At 45.3% G+C, this 20,668-nt stretch overlaps 4 protein-coding genes across 19 annotated transcripts in view; 1 reads left to right on the top strand and 3 right to left on the bottom strand.

Annotated features, from left to right (window-relative positions):
• The window catches only part of KIAA0753 (KIAA0753 ortholog), a 70,328-nt gene extending 59,464 nt beyond the window's left edge, over positions 1-10,864 (bottom strand). For 4 of the 14 annotated variants that reach the window (XM_063629578.1, XM_055258733.2, XM_063629570.1 and 1 more), the window contains exons 1-2: positions 9,698-9,790; positions 4,068-4,228 (exon numbers count right to left, since the gene is read on the bottom strand). In XM_063629578.1, the coding sequence (XP_063485648.1) occupies positions 4,068-4,160 (93 nt within the window). In that variant the 5' untranslated portion in view covers positions 4,161-4,228; positions 9,698-9,790. Of the gene's footprint in view, positions 1-4,067; positions 4,229-4,458; positions 4,575-4,955; positions 5,075-5,701; positions 5,750-9,177; positions 9,452-9,697; positions 9,791-10,759 lie in introns of those variants that run through there. The other 10 variants (XM_063629575.1, XM_063629571.1, XM_063629582.1 and 7 more) reach the window with 6 other exon arrangements.
• LOC129470679 (collagen alpha-2(I) chain) lies at positions 5,837-9,378 on the bottom strand. 2 transcript variants are annotated; one of them, XM_055258731.2, is made up of 2 exons: positions 7,348-9,378; positions 5,837-7,233 (listed from the first exon to the last, which is right to left on the bottom strand). In XM_055258731.2, exons 1-2 carry the CDS (start codon positions 9,376-9,378, stop codon positions 5,839-5,841), a joined length of 3,426 nt encoding a protein of 1,141 aa, XP_055114706.2. In that variant the 3' UTR covers positions 5,837-5,838. The 2 variants fall into 2 exon arrangements, with proteins under 2 accessions (XP_055114706.2, XP_055114705.2); XM_055258730.2 differs by having other exon boundaries at positions 5,837-9,378.
• Positions 9,781-12,184, top strand: TXNDC17 (thioredoxin domain containing 17). 2 transcript variants are annotated; one of them, XM_055258748.2, is made up of 5 exons: positions 9,781-9,856; positions 10,122-10,287; positions 10,809-10,890; positions 11,298-11,373; positions 12,009-12,184. In XM_055258748.2, exons 2-5 carry the CDS (start codon positions 10,143-10,145, stop codon positions 12,075-12,077), a joined length of 372 nt encoding a protein of 123 aa, XP_055114723.1. In that variant the 5' UTR covers positions 9,781-9,856; positions 10,122-10,142; the 3' UTR covers positions 12,078-12,184. The 2 variants fall into 2 exon arrangements, with proteins under 2 accessions (XP_055114723.1, XP_063485691.1); XM_063629621.1 differs by lacking the exon at positions 9,781-9,856 and adding an exon at positions 11,489-11,537 and having other exon boundaries at positions 10,143-10,287.
• Positions 12,185-13,328: 1,144 nt separating this feature from the next.
• On the bottom strand, positions 13,329-20,422 carry MED31 (mediator complex subunit 31). The gene is made up of 4 exons (XM_055258747.2): positions 20,260-20,422; positions 19,359-19,436; positions 18,989-19,085; positions 13,329-13,710 (listed from the first exon to the last, which is right to left on the bottom strand). Exons 1-4 carry the CDS (start codon positions 20,420-20,422, stop codon positions 13,518-13,520), a joined length of 531 nt encoding a protein of 176 aa, XP_055114722.2. The 3' UTR covers positions 13,329-13,517.
• Positions 20,423-20,668: the final 246 nt, after the last annotated feature.

Genomic DNA, 20,668 nt, shown 5'->3' with positions numbered 1-20,668 from the left:
ACAGAAAACAAAACTCAGAGACTAATGAGATTAGTTATCTACAGGGAACCGGTAGGAATAGGATGGAAAGGACAGAGGGAATGGAGTAGCAGATAACTTTTCTGAATATACCTTTTTGTATATTTGGAACCATGTTAATGTTTCACATACACACGAGAGACAGGAAGAAAGAAATGAATGAATGAAGGGAGGAAGAGGGAAAGGAAGGAAAAAAAATCCATAAGGATAGCGGAAAACCCTCAAATAAATACCAACAGAAACCAATGAACCAAACTGAGTCTCAGATAAGTAACATAACCACGCTAAAAAGTGAAGATGAAAAAAATTAACCCCAGTAACTTTTGAATATAGCATTTGGACTATATGCCGTCAGGCTAAAGACAAATGTACTCTAAACAAATACTGAACTCTAATTTTGCAGGCTTCTTTTTGAGCAGAGACACGGATTACAATTTGGAAACTACTTTTTGTACATTCCAGAATTGAGCAAAAAAGTAAATATATTGTGGATAATGACAGCCAGCTTTCATGCTCTGGGACAAGGGAGTTGGAAATATGTAGTGTTGGATTTGAATTGGAGATACCTGTGTGAACTTGTGAGTTTTAATACAGACATATAGGCAGACAGACACAGAAAGATACATAGACAGCAAGAGAAGGAGGAAGGGAAGAGAAAGAAAGAAAGAGGAAGGAGATGAGAAAGTGTGGCTACAGACATGTGAGTACGGATGTGCATTTATGAATGTGTGTACATGTATGTATATGCACACAAGTATACATCTATTTCCTAGTTCTGTCCTCTGAGAGGGCCTAAAACAATGACATGATAGTATCAAGGAGCACATCCAGTCCCAGACAGTGATTTTTTAAATTTCATTCTCCACTGAAGAATCAAAGTCTCCTTGGATAAATGGTTAATTCCAGGGCCAGGACAAAGAAAAGACAAGTTGAGCCTGGAGTATCTTTTATTTATTTATTTATTCATTCATTCATTCATTCATTTGTTTATTTATTTATGAGACAGAGTCACCCAGGCTGGAGTGCAGTGGCACGATCTTGGCTCACTGCAATCTCTGCCTCCTGCGTTCAAGTGATTCTACTGCCTTGGCCTCCCAAGTAGCTGAGATTATAGGTGTGCACCACCATGCTCAGCCAATTTTTTTGTATTTTTTAGCAGAGATGGGGTTTCACCATGTTGGCCAGGCTGGTCTTGAACTCCTGACCTCAAGTGATCCTCCTGCCTTGGCCTCCCAAAGTGCTGGGATTACAGGCGTGAGCCACCACGCCCAGCCTTGGAGTATCTTTTTACACCATAAAGTGGGCAAAGACTGATGAGATCACGTCAAAGAGACACTGGGGCCAACGCGAAGTGGCTCTCACTGGCTAAATCAAAGACCATTGGAACATCAAAATAAATAATGAGAATAAAAAATAATAATGAGTCTGTGCTGAAATAAATAAATAAGTACTAGGAAAAGAAGGGGTTTCCTGGAGCAGTGGGAAAGGGCCAGACTGCAAGGAGTAAGGCAACAAGTAAATGCAAAAGGAAGGGTAAAATTAGAAATCCCCATTTGCCAACCATCATCATAAAAAACTGATTCAGGCAAAAATGCTAAAAGTAGTTGGTGAAAGTTTGAGATGTTAAAAAGACATTAACATAGTCTCCAAGACAAATAATTACAAAAAGCAAAGGAGTAACTTTACAATGAAAAAAACAGGCAGATACCACCTTAATCAAATGATGAAAGTCAACACTGCTAGTGCTGGGACTAAATTGGCAGCATGTACTTGCTGATAGGGTGTCCTGAGAAGCACTCAGTACCATTCAGTGGTTCTCCTGCCAAAAGTGCATTACCTGAACGTAATTGTGAGAAGACATCAGGCAAATCTAAACTGAGAGAAAATCCACAAATAACTGGCCTATATTCTTAAAAAAAATCAATGTCACAAAACCTAAAAACAGACTCAGAAATCAGATTAAAGGAGACTACAGAGGCATGACAATGTAATGCACCTTATGATCTTCTATTTTCTTTTGCTATAAAGGACACTAATGGGACAACTAACAAAATCTCAGTAAGGTCTGCAGATTACATGATAGTATTAATTTAATGTTAATTTCTGATTCTGATAATTGTACTATGGTTATATAATAGAATTCTTTATTTTTAGGAAAAAAATAGAGGTAAAAGGGCACTGTGTCTGCAATTTACTCTTAAATGGTTTAGAAAATAATTTGTGTGTGCATAGAGATAGTGAGAGAGAGGAGGGAATACATAGCTAAATGTTAGCATTTGAAGAATCTGGGAGAAGAGTATCCAGGAATTCTGTGGACTATTCTTGCAACTTTTCTGTCAGTCTGAAATTATGTCAAAAAAATTTTTTAAATTTCTTTGTACACCATGATAAGATATTATTAAACACCCACCAGAATGGCTAAAAAGACAACAACAAGTGTTGACAAAGATGTGGAGCAACTGGAGCTCTCATACATTGTCAGCAGGAATGTAAAACGGTACCACCACTATGTAAAAAGGTCCAATGGTTTGTTATAAAACTAAATATACACCTACCCCATGACTCAGCAATTTCACTGTTGGATATTTACCCAAAAGGAAGGAAAACATGTTCACAAAAAGATCTGTATAAGAATGTTCATAGCAGCTTTATTTATAATAATCCCAAACTGGAAGCAGCCGAGGTCTCCATTAATTGGAGAATGGATAAACTGTGGTATACTCATAGTATGGAATGAGAAAAAAGGATTAAAAAGGAATAAACTACTGATACACGCAATGACATGGATGGATCTCAAAAACTTTACAGCTAGTGAAATAAGTCTTAACAGCAAAAAAATACAAAATCCCATTTATATAAGGTTCTAGATCAGGGAAAACTAATCTGTGGTGGAAAAAATAAGAATAGTGGCTGCCTCTGGAGGGGAGGAGTGGGGGTTATCTAGGAAGGGGCATTAAGAGAACTTTCTAGGATAACAGAAATGATCTGTATCTTGATAGAGGTATAGGTTACACATATGTATGCATTTGTCAAAACTCAGCAAATATGAAAAGATGTACACATTGCAATGTGTACATCTTTCACCATTTCTGATGTAAAACATATATTGAAAGAAAAAAATCAGTAAACGGGGTGATTTCTTTTTTTTTTTTCTTTTTTGAGATGGAGTCTCGCTCTGTCACCCAGGGTGGAGTGCAGTGGCACAATCTCTGCTCACTGCAACCTCCGCCTCCCAGGTTCAAGCGATTCTCCTGCCCCAGCCTCCCAAGTAGCTGGGATTATAGGTGTGCACCACCACGCCCAGCTAATTTTTGTATTTTTAGTAGAGATGGGGGTTTCACTATGTTAGTCAGGCTGGTCGCGAACTCCTGACCTCAGGTGATCCACCCACCTGGACCTCCCAAAGTGCTGGGATTACAGGCATGAGCCACTGCACCCGGCCCTAAACAGAGTGAATTCTAATGTACAACATGCATATGGAAGTAGTTTGGATACTCGTGCCTGCAATTGACTTTGAAATGTGTCAAAAAATAAGATGGATTGATGAATGGATCTCTAGAGGGATGACTGAGTGATAGATATGCAATGAAACAAATAAATGAAATATAATGGAATCTAGGTGAGGTGTTCATTGTAAAATTCAACTTTGCTGTATTTTTAAAGATTTTCATAATATAATGCTAGGGAAAAAGACATTTTTGAGACAACTGAGTAAAGCTGAATAAAGACTGGTTATTGGATAACGGAATTTTTTGGATCCATTTCTTATAAGAAATGGTGTAAGAATAGTATTATGATTAAGTAGGAGAGTTCATTTTTAGGAGAAGTATTCTCAAATATTTAGAAGTATCATGTTGACTGCAATTTGCTTTGGGGTGATTCTGCAAAAATTTTAAAGACAGATGGTTGAGTAGGTAGAAAAACAGAAAAAATTGTTAGCAATAGCTGAATCTAGGAGGTGATTTCAAAAGTGTTCACTGTCCTTTTCTTTCAAATTTTCTTTGTTTGAAATATTTAATAATAAAAATCTCAGGCAAAAATAGAACTACCTGGGTCTGAAGTACTCCGGGGTCGCTCTTCCCATCAAGTTGGGTCCTAGGTGCTAGATGAACACAGGTTGAAGCTGGCTGGCCTGGTCCCATCGTGTCAGGTAGTACAGAACAATAGTGACAGCCTTGTCATCAGGCAACAGTCTTCCCTAAAACCATTCCTAAAACGAAACAAAGCTACTTCAGAGCAACAGCGTTGAACAAGGGAAAAGAACAGATAAAACACAGTGCCATGTGCATGTAGCAATATGCTAGAAGTAGCCGATAGTAACCTCATACTGAGAGTGACTGCTTAAAGATAGGTAAACGATAGTTTCTTCCATTTATAAAAGCAACCACACTTTGGAAGTTCTTAATTTCAAAAAAAAAAAAAAAATAGGGGAACACTTACTATTTTAATAATAATCTCTTGAGCCCTTTCCATTCCAAATTTCAAATCTCAAAGGTCTCCAGCAAGGCGTTATTCTCAAAACAGAGCTTTGCCATGGTAAACTAGCATGTTCCGGCAGGGTGGTTTTTGGACACGCAGTCTACATTAACAAGTCTTAATACTAGTGAGAAAGCAGTATGCTTCACTCTGTCAGGTGACCCGAAGGCACATAACTCTCAATGACTCTAAGTAAACCTGTAGCATCAGAATTCCTCGATTCAAGCCAGGATCTGTCATTTGGAGAGCTGAATGATTTCTCTCAATCTTCATTTCCCCCGATCTTTCCCCCACCCTACACGTATGTACACAAGATAATAAATATGAAAGCACTCGGTAAGCTGTCAAGGGCTACACCCTTATCATTGCCTTGCCCTACTCTGAAGGCCTCATTATAGACTTTACTATCCCTGCCACTCACGTACTGATCACGTATAGTATTGTCTCATACTGTTATTTACCTATTTCACATGTATATGTCTCATCTTCCCAGCCAGACAAGGCGCCTTGATGGGAAGGGCCTTGTCTTGCTCTTCTATTTCCCGTAACAAAGTGCTCTGAGCATAGTACACAATTTAGCATTTGTTGAGTTAAGCTGATTTTCTGTGAACTGACTAGTTTTAAATCCCTGGGGAATTTCTTCTCTCAAAAAATGCTACAGTAAATCAATTGGGAAATTCGAGGTCTTTAAAAAAAAACACCCTAATTTAAGCTTTTGAATAAATCCAAAATTTGCAGACTAGATTTGCTTAAAGACAGATACTTCTTAGGAATATAAAGACAGCTGTCTAAGAGCCCTTATTTCTAAGGCTGTAGACACATGGTGAAAAAAACAGATGGGAGGAGGCACATGAGCAAGGCAATCCCAACCGGCTTGACGTCGGCACAGGTGGGTGGCTGGAGTTGCAGAATGAAGGCTGCAGAAATGGGACCCGGAGATCTGCAACTTTTAAATGGTCAGTACTTCCCCCCTGGCTGCTTCTAGGTGCCAAGGGCCAAATAGTCCATTCTCCACTAGGAAAAAACTAGGTGATCCCCACAGTTCCAGGATGCCTCAAGTGATGCCACACACACACACACACACACACACAAAGTCCAGGGACACCCACCCCTAAACTGTCCCCCTGTACAAAGTTCTGGGACTCTCCTTGCAATCTGGCCCTTTCCCACTGCTCCAGGAAACGTCCCAATTTGTCCCTCTACATACCCTGGGGCGTCTCCACGAAAACCCTTTCTCCGCCATGCTGAGATGCCCTTACAGCCTGTGCCTTCATCCACAACCCATGACAAACCTCCCCTGAACCTGTTCCCTCCCACAGAGCCCCAACTTCTTCCCTACACACACTACTGGAACGCCCCCCTCAATCTAGCCTCCCCCACATAACTCTCTCCCAAATTGCTCCCTCTCACTCTGACTGCAGACACTCCTTCAGCCAGCCTCCTCCCACTTGGCTGTAGGTGGTCTCTGAAATGGCCAAGGCCTACTTCCTCCCTTGAAACTGGGGGTACCCCCACAGCTGTTCTTGTCCCTGACATGCCTAGAGCATTCTCATAGGCTGTTTCTTCCCCCACAGACCTTGGACAGCTCCATAACCTGGCTCCAGGCACACAGGTGTGAGATGTCCCCACAGCCTGGCTGCTCCCGGCCAATCCCAAAATATTCCCACCTCCTGTCTCATCCTCTGAAGCCCCCACTCCCCCTGTGGACTGTCTCCTCCGCACGGTCAGACCTGAGACACCCACATCCGCTTCTGCTCCTGAGGACCCGGTCACCCACACCGCAGCAGGCGCACGCCCTGCCATGGGAGCTCCCACAGCTGCAAGCACCCCCAGAGGCAGAGGCACCCTCCCGGCCTCGGGAATGGCTCCACCGTGTCTCCTTCTCCACAGGCCTGAGACACCTTCAGAGCCTGTCTCCCCCTCCACAAGTCCGGGAACCCTGGCAGCTGTGGGCCCCTCAGTGGCCAGTCTCCTTCCCCATATGCCTGAGCCGTCATCCCCAGAGCCGGTATCCCCTACCACTGGCCCAGGAAGCCCAAGAGCTGTGGGCACTCCCACGACCATGGAACCTCTAGCAGCCACAGGCCTCCCAGCAGTCTGCCTTCTTCCAGACAGGCCAGAGACATGCTCAAAGAGGGTCCCCTCCCCCACAGACCCCAGCAGCCCCACAGCCATGGACACTCCTGTAGTCTGTCTGCCTCCCAACAAGCCTGAGACACCCCCAGAGCTAGTCTTCTCCCCCATGGGCCCAGGCATCCTGGTCAAGGTGGGCACCTCCATCCTTGTGGGACCCTTGGCACCTGCAGGTCCGCCCGCTGTCTCTCTTTCACCCCACAATTCTGAGCCAGTTTCCTCTTGCACAGGCCTAGGCACCCTGGAAGCCACGGGCACCCCACTAGCTGCAGACAGCCCCACAGTGCCAGGCATTCCTGCAGTTTGCTGCCTCCCCGACAAGCCTGAGAAGCCTCCAGTGCCAGGCTCCAGCTCCACAGAACCAGGCACCCTAGGAGCCGGAAGCACTTCGGTGGCCACAGGAGCCCTGACCCTCTGTCTCCGTCCCCAGGGTCTTGAGATACCCCCCGAGTCACTCTCTTCCCCAAGCCCAGGCCCCTCAGGCACCACAGGAACCCCAGTAGTCTGTCTCCTTCCCCACCGGCCCGGGAAGGCCCCAGAACCACAATCCTCCCCGCCAGACCACAGCTCCTCCCGAGCCACGGGTCCCCCTGAAGCCACGGATTCCTCCCCGCCAGACCACAGCTCCTCCCGAGCCACAGGTCCCCCTGAAGCCACGGATTCCTCCCCACCAGACCACAGCTCCTCCCGAGCCACGGGTCCCCCTGAAGCCACAGATACTCTGGCAGCCCGAGTCCTTTCCCACAGGTTCAAAATGTCTCTAGAGCTGCCTTCTTGACACACAGGGCCAGACGCCCACACAGCAGCAGGCACTCTGGCAGGCACCTTTCCAGAGCCGGGCACACCCATTGCCATGGGGACCCCTGCTGTGGCACACCTGTGCTGGGGCACATCTGCTGCCCTGGGTATGTCCACCGTCTCAGACACCCCCACAGCCTGCCTCCTCCCACACGGACATGCAACATCTCCACAGCCAGCCTCCTGATCCACAGACCCAGGGACCCCTAAAGCTGGAGGCCCCAGACTCTCTGGCTCCCCCACAGCCTGCCTCCTTTCCCACAGGCTCAGCATATTGCCACCACAGGTCTCCTCTCCAAGCCCAGGCACTGCCTCGGCTGGGGGCCCCCCAAGAGCTTGCTGTCCGTCCCACAGGCCCAGGGCCCCGCTGTGGCTCAGTTCTTCTCCCAGGGCTCCAGGTACCACCACAGCCTGGGGCACCCCTACCATCTGTCCCGCTCCCCACAGCCCTGGGACACTCACACAGCCCGTGCCCTTCCCCAAGGCCCTGGGTACCCCTGTAGCCTGTTCTATCCCCCACAGGCCTGGGGCACCCCCAGAACCTGCTGCCTGCTCCCCAGGACATGATGGCTCTGCAGTCTGTGCAGCTCCCCGTGACCCTGGATCACCCCCAGAGCCTGTCTCCACCCACACAGGCTGTCCCCTTTCCCTGAACCCTGGGTCACCTCCACATCTAGTTTCCTCTTCAGTAGCACAGGGCACCCCAACAGAGTGTCCTGTGCCCCACGGGCCGGGCATACCCACAGAGTCTGTCTCTTCCACAGCCTGTCTCCTGTAACACACACCTGCGGCACCCACAGAAATAGGCTCCTCCTCCACAGCATTGGACAACCCCACAGCCTGTCCCCTCCCCCATACGCCAGCGGTAGCCCCACAGACTGCTTCATGTGTCAGAGCCCCAGGAATCTGTGGGGACTGTCCTCTCCCCCACAGCCCTGCAGCACCCCCGCAGCCGAGCTCTCCTTCCACGCCTCTGGGCGCTCCCACAGCCCCAGTCCACCCCACGGTCCCAGGCTCGCTCACAGTCTGTTCTTTTTCACAAGGGCTTGAGACAAGCCCATAGCCTATCTCTCTCCCAGTCCCAGGAACCCCCACAGCTTGTCCCCTCCACAGGTGCGGGGCCATTTCAGAACTTGACGCCAGAGCCCCAGGCACACTCACAGGAGGAGGCACCCTCCCAGCCTGTCCCTGTCCACAGAAGCCTAAGGCTCCCTCATAAGCTGCCCCTAAGCCCCGAGCTGTAGGCCCTGAGGGGGCCCGAGGGATCCCCCTTGCCTGTCCCTTCACCCAGGGCCCTGTAAGACCGCCACGGCTTGTCTCTACCCAGGAAGCTCGGCCAGGAACACCCCTTTCGACAGGTCCCTCTCCCGCAGGCACGGGATGGAGCTCGACTCTACTTCCTTCCCCACATCCCGAGGCGGCCCTCATAGCCTGCACCTTCAGCCACAGGTGCAGAATGCTCTCATGGCCCAGAGATCCCGGGCGACCTTTTCTCTCGCAGCCCCGGGGACTCCTATCTTCGGTCTCCTCCTCCCCAGCCCCGGTCACCCACACAGCCCCGGCAGGCCCCACCACCTCGGGCTCCCCCACAGCCCCGTTCACCCACACAGCCCCAGGGTCCCTTGCAGCCTCGATGGAGCCTGGGGTCCCAGGAGGTCCCAAAGCCTCATTCGCCCCGGCGGCGTCGGCTGTCTCCTCCGCTTGTCTAGTCCCCCATGGCCGCTGACAGCCTTGTGGCCTTTCTGCACTCACACAGCGCGTCTCCCACTCCGAGGACTTCGCCCGGCGCCTTGCTCCACGGCCTCGGGACGTCCCTGCGCCCCGTCTCTTCCCCCACGGCCGCCGAACTCCCCGCCCGGACCTGCTGGGCCCCACGCAGCGACCCGGCATCTTAGCCGCCTGCTCGCCCCGGCGCAGCCTGGGCAAGGCCCCACGGCCAGTCGCCCGGCTCATAGCTCCAGGGTAGTTCCCTTCCTCCCTACCGCAGCCCTGGGGGTTGTCTTAGCACCTCGCTCCCTAAGCTGCTGCACACACGCACTCACACACTCAGCTCCGGCCTTGCAGCCTTTCTCCCTCCCAGCCCCTCACCCATCCCACCCCCGCCCAGTCTCGGGAACCCGCCCCCAGTCCCAGGCCCCCCTAAAGCCTAGACGGCAGAAAAGGTAACTGGGGGGACAAAGCAACAAAGGCTTTCCGAGTCAAATCTCCTCTCCCCCAGGTCCATGACTCTATGCGACTTCCCAGAATCCCCCCAGCCCCAGCCCGAGCCCACCTGGCCTGGGGAGAGGCGCGGCTACTGGGAGGCGGGCAAGGGGGCCCCCAACTAGGCCGCGCTTCCGGCCGCCAGCCCAGTCGCCATAGCAACAGGCGCAGGGCGGCTTGGGAGCCGTTGAGGCGCCGAACTACTTAAGGAGCCAGGTGTTGCAAGGCGGTAAGTTTTGCAGCCAGTGTCCATGGGGTCGGGGCTGGGACTAGATTAGGGTAGATCTAAGCCTGGGCTTGGGAGTGCCACTAGCGCAGAAAGAGCTGAGAAACTAGAGCAAAAAGCCATGCGGATGGATTGTGATCCTCAGAAGCTCCCGTACTCTTCAGCGGCGCTGGCTTCCCCACGCTCCGCCCTCTCTTGCCCACCCGGAAACAGCCTCGCCCCGCCCACGTAGGCCCCACCCGCAGCGACCAGACGTGCACTCTTCCAGCAGCGGCTGCACGTCGTGCCGATGGCCCGCTACGAGGAGGTAAGCGTGTCCGGCTTCGAGGAGTTCCACCGGGCCGTGGAACAGCACAATGGCAAGACCATTTTCGCCTACTTTACGGGTTCTAAGGACGCCGGAGGGAAAAGCTGGTGCCCCGACTGCGTGCAGGGTGAGGCCGGGATTCGGGGGCTGCTGTCCAATGGAAATGGCAGGAAGGTCGAGCCTACAGCCAGAAAGGGGGCTTAGCGGAGGCAGAGTCTTGGTTTCAGACATCCGCGAGGCAATCTGAGCTGTCCCCATGTCTCCATTAAATTCTACCCCGCCCTGCCAAGAGCGTTCTTCCTTGTACCATTTTACCTGGATGATCTTGGAATCTACTTCCTTAAAACTTCTCACTCCCCCAGTACCATTAGTGTCTTACAGGGTACGTGAGTTGGTCAGCAAATACATGTGCTTTCCATTGTTATGGGCGCGGTGGTGCAGGGGCAAATCGGGACTGGGATTTGGTCCTTACCCTTAACGTGGCTCTAAGACCAGAAGTGAAAACCTCACTTCTGCTGACCTCTTCAGTTACCTGCAGGTTAAAGTCTGAGTGCTTACCAAGACTGGGGGAAGGGGAAAACAACACTGTTTATACGTGCCTGATTGTAGAGTTGACGTGCGATTATTTTATCTCAACTTTTTTTAAAGCTGAACCAGTCGTACGAGAAGGGCTGAAGCACATTAGTGAAGGATGTGTGTTCATCTACTGCCAAGTAGGAGAAAAGCCTTAGTAAGTGGCAATGTATAATCTACCTCACAGACGTGCACAAATTGCAAACTTAGGCGGGAAGGGCCTCAGGGACTCACCCAGTTTGTGTTACAAGGTAATGTCTGACAAGTTAAACAATTAGAAGCTATTAAATACAAATTTAAAATGCCCACCTGAATTAAGTAAGGGTAATTCAACGAATCTGGTCTGGTGTAAGCCCAGAACTTAGCTGGCTTTACTTTTATATCTCAGTCACACTTTAAAACTTTGCACAGGGTAAATAGATTAAGCCATAGTCCGCAAGGTTTTTTAAGTGTTTGCAAGAACAGTGATTACTAACAAATTAAATGTAGTAATATGTCAAATATTAAGCAAACTGTAATAAACCAAGTAAATTTTTTTCATGATCACTTTTTCTCTTGGAATAGTTGGAAAGATCCAAATAATGACTTCAGAAAAAACTTGAAAGTAACAGCAGTGCCTACACTACTTAAGTATGGAACAGTAAGTATCTTTAAATATGCTGGGCCTGTAATTCACTGTCAGAACTCTTTTAACTTGCTGTGGATCCAGATTTGAAAAGAGCTTCACATTTCATCTCAATTCCATTGTTGTTCAGAGTGCTGCTGAAAGTCCATTCCTATGGCCAATCCCAATAAACTAATAATGTAAGTATCTAGCTATTAGGTCTTTTTCATGTTAAGTCACTCTAAAAAAAAAAAAAAAAAAAAAAAAGTAGGTTGACTCATAATTCCTTAAACATTTGCACCAACAGTTGTTTTCTATTTAATTCATAATTCTGGTTAAAAAGTAAGGGCATCTCTTCTAGTTCAGTCATGCCCCTGGGATCCTAAATTAAAGAGTTGAGGGGAAGAAGAGGGCACTGGGCTTGCTGTCTCCTGTTTTAGTCTGTGAAGCTTCCTGGTATTTGGGGTTTAAGTCTCTTGAGCCAAGTATGTTAGTGATTCATCTCACAGCAAATATCTTGATTCTTTCATAAAACTTGTTATAACTAGATGATAGTTTCTGAATTGCATAATTTCTGTGTTCAAAGATTAGTGTCATTCAAGGCAGAACTCATTCCACTCCTAATAACATTTTATAGGAGTAGTGAAGATTTGACTGTTCTTCTCTTACAGCCTCAAAAACTGGTAGAATCTGAGTGTCTTCAGGCCAACCTGGTGGAAATGTTGTTCTCTGAAGATTAAGATTTTAGGATGGCAATGATGTCTTGATTTCCTGATTTGTTCTAGTATCAATAAACTGTATACTTGCTTTGAATTCATGTTAGCAATAAATGATGTTAAAAAACTGGCATGTGTCTAAACAATAGAGTGCTATTAAAATGCCCATGAACCTTTAGTTTGCCTGTAATACATGGATATTTTTAAGATATAAAGAAGTCTTCACAAGTAGCAGTAAAGGCTCAAAGGAATGTATTCTTGAAGGTGACGGAAATACCTAAAAACTCCTAAAGGTGCAGAGCACACCTTCCAATCTCTCAAAGGATCAGTATCTTTTATTTTAAATTCTCTCCATCTGCAAAGCAACTGATGATATTCCTGAAACCCCTTCAATTTTGGAATGTTGAACCTAACCTCACCACTGAAGGAAAGCACATTACCTCTAATCCAGCCTCTGCTTAATTCAGGCAGTTTTGTTTTGTTTATTAAAAAACAGACTCCTGAGCACTAGAGGTAGTTTGTTTTACAGCTATCTCAGTGTGCTTGACTTGGGATGAGGCAGGCGGCGGAGAGCGGCTGGAGAGACTATATAACCCAGTGGTGGGAAGAACTCCAAGCTGGGAGTCAGTCACACTGATTCTACCACTTACTAGCTGTGTAACCACAGGCAAGTTACTCACCCCGTCCAAACCTCAGTTTTCTCTCCTATAAACAAGGTTCTGAGAATAAAATGAGAATTCAAGGAAGCACTTAACATAGCACCTGGTTTGTGGTACCTCCCAAATCAATGGTAGCTTTCCCAAATGAACACAAGTATTTGAGGGTCCTCATGTTTGTTCCAAAGTCAAGAGTCCAGTTAGTAATTAACCACTAGTCGTCCTGCCATGACTAGGTCAAGTGAGGCCACAGTGATTCAGTGATTCTTAAAGCCACCTTGCAAAGCAGGTAATACACGTATTTCCTGTCCTGCAGAATTTAAGAACCTTTATGCAGTTCCTGTCCTGTGATTTAAAGAGGTCACTGCTCCGCTACTCTCACTACATAGGTAAGTGGGGTAGAGTAGTTGATCTGAGAGACAGTAAGGTTCTAGGAGATGGTCTTGCCCTACTATATATCAGGAAGAGCTAGCCTTAGAATTCAGTATACTTGGTGGCCCACCCCTACCCCATGCCCCAGTGCCTTATTTGGTCTAAAGCACCTAACTTTTCCATTCTTAATCAGGTGATTATGCTAAATGCGTAAAAAAGAAAAACACCTTAAAAATCCACAGGGAAATCAAAGAACAATTCAGGTTTAACAGAAATAGTCTATTAACAATAAAAAGTTGGATTAAAAAGCACACTAAAGGTTCTAAGGGCTACCATAATAAAGGTAGATAGGAAGAGTTTTCATTTGTTTTGTCTTCACTGTACAAAAGAAATACATTATATACATGTATTAAGAGCCTCGTCTGTATCCAGTTTTTCATTTTCCCGACGTGTTATTTTGCTGTTGCTGCTCTGCCAAGGCTTGCTGAAGGCGCATCCGCTTCCGGGAATAGTGCTGCCAGTGTAGAATCTGCTGTTCATCAATAAATTTCGCACACTGAGCATTCACCAGCTCCTTTCGGAAGTGTTCATATTGGAGCAGCTCTAACATGTGTAAACACTGAGGGTACCTGGGTTTAAGTTTGTAAGTGAATGAACAACATAATTTAAGTAAATAATGCCAAGGTCTAGTTCAGTTATTCTCTTAAAAACGATCTTGTAGCCTACCATTTCTATAACAGTAACTTAGTGCACTCTGGTAGCATAGGGTTTTTTCCCGATTAGTCATCAAAGGTCAGTGTTGAATATTTTTGAAAATGAGAAGGTTTAAGTTCAGAAAGATTAAATTAGCTTGCTCAGGACCACACAACACAGTAACTGGTCAGCAGAGTGAAAATTTAGGGACAAACCATGCTATTCCCTTCTAGCGGCTTCCAACGTGAAGAACATAAACATATTTTAGTAATTATGTGTTTAATCGTTATTCATTTTTCCATCAATAGGGATAAAAAGACAACTTTCATTTAAAAGTGAGTGTGAAAGAGGACTATGCACATACATTGTATTCTTGTCCACCGGGATATACCAATTCTGAAATTAGATATACTGTAGGATTGGACAAGTAGATATACTGTGGATAAGGACAGCCAGATTTCTGGCTATCAGAAAAGGAGTTATAGAAACGGAAAGGAAAAAGGCTAGAATGAACTCTGTGTTACTGAGCTGGTATTGAAAACATCAGTATGTACTTACGGCTTTTAATAGAGATAGAATACACAGATGTATACGTGTGTGCATGTATACACATACATACATATAAATAGTTCTTGAGCTTTGTGTACTGAGAGGGCCTAGAAGCAATGACACTGTGGTACCAATGAACACACAATGTCCAGATTGTGGTTTCCAAGGAGCAGGTTTCCTTGGAGAAAAGGGTGACTCGGGTAAGACAGGGAAAGTACAAGATAAGCCTGGAACATTACGTAGTGCCAGAAGAAAAAGTGCTAAAAATTCTTGGGAGGATCAAAAGTATTCAGGAGCCAACTTGAAGGGACTCCCAATGGCCAAATCTGGAATACTTAGCGCAAGAAAATACATAATTCTAATTCATAATTCTATTAAAAATAAGAATCCAAAAGTCCACACTAAATGGATGCAAATTTCTTTAATAAAATAATAAATAGAAAACAAGGGAATGTACTTCCTTACAATCGAATTCCAAACTAATAAATGCAGAATGATAGAATTAGAAAATCGTCACAGTAAAAAATGTTTCAAGCAAGTATCTTCAAAAGATGATAAAATGGGCAAAAGTATATGTAATATGATATTTACATAGTCTCAAAGGCTTTCCCCGTAAGATACTTATTAAATACACAAGGAAAAATAGTAACTTAATATGGAGAAACCTAGAAGGTACCACCCTCAACCAAGTTACCAAAATTAATGTCACCAGTAGTGGGACAAATAGACTTCATGTGACTGCAGATATATGAAGGATACAAAATCATTTCTGTCATAGTCATGGAAAAGAAAAGTCCATTGAGATGAAAGGAGACTAAGAAGACACGACAGCAAAATGCAACATACGGGCCTAGACTGGATCCTGCACTACATACAGCACACCAGCAGAACAACTGGCAAAATGTGAATGAGGTCTGTAGATTAGGTAATAATATTAATGTGCTGATTTTTGCTGATTGTAGTTTTACATATTTGGAATATGTGGGTGAAGAAAATACAGGAATTATTTTTACTATTTTTCCAGCTATTTTGTAAGTGAAATTATTTCAAGTTGAAAAGACATAAAAGCTAACTGAGGCAATTAAAATACATTAAAATATAGGAAGTGTGGGGAAAAGAGAGAGAGATCATATTGTTACTATGTCTACGTAGAAAAGGAAGACATAAGAAACTCCATTTTGATCTGTACTAAGAAAAATTGTTGTGCTTTGAGATGCTGTTAATCTGTAACTTTAGCCCCAACTCTGTGCTCCCAGAAACATGCTATATTGAATCAAAGTTTAGTGGATTTAGGGCTGTGCAGGATGTGCCTTGTTAACAATATGTTTGCAGGCAGTATGCTTGGTAAAAGTCATCGCCATTCCCCATTCTCGATTAACCAGAGACACAATGCACTGCGGAAGGCCGCAGGGACCCCTGCCCAAAAAAGCCTGGGTATTGTCCAGGTTTCCCCCAACTGAGACAGCCTGAGATATGGCCTCTTGGGAAAGGAAAAGACCTTACATCCCCCAGCCTGACACCCATAAAGGGTCTGTGCTGAGTAGGAGTAGTGAAAGAGAGAGGCCTCTTTGCAGTTGACATAAGATGAAGGTTTCTGTCTCCTGCTGGTCCCTGGGAATGGAATGTCTCAGTGTAAAGCCAACCATTCCCATTCGTTCTATTCTGAGATAGGAGAAAACCGCCCTGTGGCTGGAGGCGAGATATGCTGGCAGCAATACTGCTCTGTTGCTCTCTGCTACAGTTAGATGTTTGTGTAAAGTGAAACATAAATCTAGCCTACGTGCACATCCAGGCACAGTACCTTTCCTTAAATTTATTCATGATACAGATTCCTTTGCTCACGTTTCCCTGCTGACCTTCTCGCCACCTGTTGCCCTGCTACACTCACCTCGCCAAGATAGTAAAAATAATGATCAATAAATACTGAGGGAACTCAAGCGAGACTGGCACTGGTGCCGGTCCCCTGGGCCCACTGTTCTTTCTCTGTACTTTGTCTCTGTGTCTTATTTCTTTTCTCAGTCTTTCATCTCCACCTGACAAGAAATACCTACAGGTGTGGAGGGGCAGGCCCCCTTCAGGAAGTATGCAGATAAAGCCAAAGTTGCACAAGTGATATGCAAATGACTAAAGTGTGGAAAATAGGATACTAGAACAATGCTTCTAAAACTTTAATGTGTATACGGGTCACTTCTTAAAATGCAGATTGAATCCTTAGGCCTGGAGTGGGGCCTGAGCTCTGCATTTCTAAAAAGCTACCAAATGAAACCAATGCTACTGATGTGAACACCACATTGAATAGAGGGCTTAATACCATGCTTCTAAGATAGTAACTTCCAAGACAGCAAAGGTTTGCTATCCACACACTAAAAACACACAGTTGCTCTAATTGTTGGCTGCTTATGCTAGAATGCTCTATTCACACCGGCCCTGGCTAACTCCCTTTCATGACAGCATTAGCAGTTAAAATGGCCAGGATGTAAGTTTCAGCCGGGTGGCCTTTAACAAGGTACTCAACCTCTCTAAGGTTCAGTTTCTTCAACTGTAAAATAATATGACAACCAAGAGAATGGTCTCAAGTAGCATTTAGTCAATAACTAGAATTTAGACATACAGTGATTATATCAGAATACATTAGATGACAATAAAGAATCACACTCTGATAGGCTACAAGTCAACAAGATGAAACAGAAGCAGTATAAAAGGGAAGTTCTGCATTTGGTGTTTTTAAAAAGAAACAAGATAGGGAGAACCCAACAGCATTGAGGAAAATAAGAACTGAAGGATTTTAGTTGACACAATCCTTCCAGCAAGTCAACAATGTGATCCTCTCCCCACCCCCCAAAGTAATATAAACTTAAGTTGAATTAATAGAGGTGTATGTCCACATGAAGAAAAGAAAGGACCTCTGGCCCACTGTACTCTGACCACATCTGAAGGCCTGTGTTTAGTTCCTGGCTGAACTGCATAAAGTACAACTGCCAAATATCCAAAGGAGGGAACCTCAACTCATGAGAACTCTGGACACCATGGCACAAAGGCTGAGGGTAGTTGAGAAAAATAGATGGAAGAGAGATGTTATAGTGGCACCTACTGGCTATCAATGAAGCAGGCCAAGTGGTAGAAAGTGTCTCTTCTACCAGGTGGAAAGCAGCTAGTAGTGACAGCTGCTCTCAGCTTCAGCCCAGTTGTTGACTTGGGAGAATTAAGATCTATGGTTACTAGATCTTCCAGATTTGAAAGAGTAGCTGGAAATCTGCATTTGTTATATAAAACTTTCTGATCTTTAAATGTTGGCAAGTATTAAAAAAACAAATCTTCTGCAGACTGAATAAAACGCCCAAAAGGGGCTAATTTGCAGTCTCTCTTGAAGGCTATTGTCCTCAAGAGGGTATAGCATGGTTCTAGCTTAACCCAGGGACAGACTGGAGCTACAAGGAGGTACATTACATCACAATATAAGGAAGAACTTTCTAACATCAGGCTAACAATCGAATCAGCTGTCCCTGACAGAGTAACACAGGCTCAATGGAAATCTGCAGGGTGTAGATGACCATCTCTCAGCAATGTTGTGGGTAAGATTAAAACTTGGTGGTGGCTAAGGCTTCCAACACTGAGTCTGTAAATCTACACACATACAACATTCGTTGAAGTCTACTTTTCTTAAAAGTCTTTTCTTTGGATTATTAAATGGATAAAAAGCCAGAAAAGGTGCAAAGGGTCCTGCAAGCAACATAAAACGTATATGCTTTGTGAGTCAATTGTTATTGGACACAGAAAAGTGACTTCGAGACAAGTTTGAAACATTTTCCTCTCAAACTTTTTTTTTTTTTTTTAAAGGTTCACTATGGCTTTCTACCTGCTTAAGACAAAGCAGTGGTGTGAGTTCAAGGTGGTTTTTTTTTTTCTTTTTTTTTTTTTTTTAATCATTAAAAGGGAATTGCTTTGTGGTTATAATATGCTTCTTGCAACTTAGTAAACCTTAACATGAAAGTGTCTGCTGAATGACCTGAATGGTAAATATATATATATATATGTTAATGCATATGAAGCATTTAGCACTGTTCCTGGCACATAAGAGGCCTTAAACAAAAGACAGCAACTCTAAGACTCAGGTAAGATCACCTCCTCCAAATAACCCCAGAAACACCTTCCTTACAGATACCCTCTTTTAATTTCAGCCCATGGCTTATGCCACTACATTTACAGATTGTGAGTTCTTAGGGATAAGAAACCCGGTGAGATGGGGAGGGTGGTAAAAGACAAGGTCAGAAAAGGCAGGGCCAGATCATATAGGGCTTTAGCCCAAGAAAAAAGACTGGATTTTATTCTGCCTGGAATGGAAAGCCATCGAAAGGTTCTAAGCAAGAAAGTAAAGTGTTCTGATTTACATTTTTAAAATGATTGAGTTGGTTTCTGCGTAGAAAGCTGTTTTGCTTGGTTTGGTTTGGGGTGGAGATGGGGGCAGGAAGGTAAAAGTGGAAGCAGAGATAACCAGGGAGTAGATTACTGCAGTGTTACAAGTTAGAGATGAGGGTGTCTTGTATTAAGATGGTGATAACGAAAAGAAGTGGAGAGATTCCAAATACATTTTTGCCAATGTGAAACTAAGAAATCTATTATATAATAAAGTATACACATGCTTAGGATTATAAAAATTAAACTTACTTTAGATACTTGGCATATTCTGGGTCTTTCCAGTAAAGCAAGTATTTAAGATAATTAACAAAAGCTTTGTCTTTGAAGTAACCTCTTTGGGCAAGAACTGAAAAGCATTAAAAAAAAAAAATCTGTAGGTCAAACCAATCCTTAAACTATGATTTGTTACCCCTAATATAAACGATCTATTTACATAACACCCCCACCACCAACACACATTGGATTCAAAACACAAGTCCCAGTGCGCAATTATATCTATATACCAGCATAAGTGTAATGTCATTCAATTGAGAATGTGTAAAACTAAATACTATTTTGAACTGCAACTCTTCTGTCAGAAATCATTAATAGCTACTCAATGAGGTGCTTAACAACTTACAATTAAGGTAATTTGGGTTGGCTAAACATTGCACAAATTCCAACTCCAACTGAAACCGAAGTCGATTTCCAGCATCATCTAGGAGACAAGACAGCAAAAATCATGGAAAATAAAGGTCACTGTATATAATACTGATTTGCAGTAAGGAAAGAGCAATAAAGAAACCTGACTAATGTTGAGATGGTCTTCCTAAACTAGGAGTGGGAGGAGATAAACCTTCCTTCGAAATCTAAGAAAAGCGGAGCCCTGATTAAAAGGAGTAAGTTAGAAGTTTCTCTAAAGTTAAAGAGAAATCATCAAAGAAAACAGCAACACAAACGGAGAATTCCTACCACTCGTGGGCCACTATGTAGGAATTTTAACAGTGATCACTAAGGTAGGCTGTAATAACTGTAGCTTCCCCTATTTTAATAATGCGTTGTAACAATTGTTAACAGTGATTAAGTTTCGCAAACGCTACGGGCTGAATCAGTAAAGAAAAACTTAGGATGCAAGAGACTGCGCAGAGCCTAAAAGATCATGGAGCGTATGCATATAAGAAGCACCAGTAGCAGTGTGATACACAAGTCTGGCGACGATATTTCAAACTTAGGCAAGCTCATGTGAGAAGCAGAAAACCAATCAAGGAGGACACGGTTTAACACACAAGTCCTCTCCCTTAGTCTCACCCACGCCGGGGAGCTGGTGGGGTGGTGTCTGGATAGCAAAGATATGCGAACAAACCAAATTAGGAAAACTCCAAAGAGTACCTTAGTCTTTCTAGACGCTACAAGAGCCTTCTCTCCTCCCTGTCCAAATATTAACCCTGCCAACAGTAAGGCCTGGAAGGAGGCCACGGGGAAGCGGTCTGGGCCGAGGAGAGTTCCATCTGCGAAGACTCCAAGATCAGAGAGCTACTCACCTGTCTCCATAGCGACGGCAGCGGCCATAACAAACGAAGATACCAAAACTCCACCAGCCTGATCAAGCAAAAGCCCAGAGTGGCAGGGGAAGTTCCGGAAACCACGGCTCCCTCTTCCGGTCCCGGGGCACTGTGGGATATGGGGCGGGGAGGCTCCGCCCATCCCCCCACCAGCCCTGGGATGGCCCCACCCGCGCTGGCTCCAAAATAGCGAGGGGGCGGGGCCTGGGCCGTGGGAGCGGCTGAGGGGCAGGAGCCCAGCGTTTTAGCCTTCGAAGGACCTTGGTGCTTCCACGTCATCGTGTTGTGGCGCTCCCGGCTATGGCAGTACCGTAGTTTTTCTCTTCTGCCTGCGGTGACCGTTGGGCTGTGGGGTGCCCCGAGGCCTCCCTGGCCCCCTCACGCCGGC

This window comes from Symphalangus syndactylus, chromosome 20 (assembly GCF_028878055.3).
Source record: "Symphalangus syndactylus isolate Jambi chromosome 20, NHGRI_mSymSyn1-v2.1_pri, whole genome shotgun sequence".
NCBI classification, from domain to species: Eukaryota; Metazoa; Chordata; class Mammalia; order Primates; family Hylobatidae; genus Symphalangus; species Symphalangus syndactylus.
The sequence above is the reverse complement of the archived record's forward strand: the minus strand, read 5'-3'. Positions and strand labels throughout refer to the sequence as shown.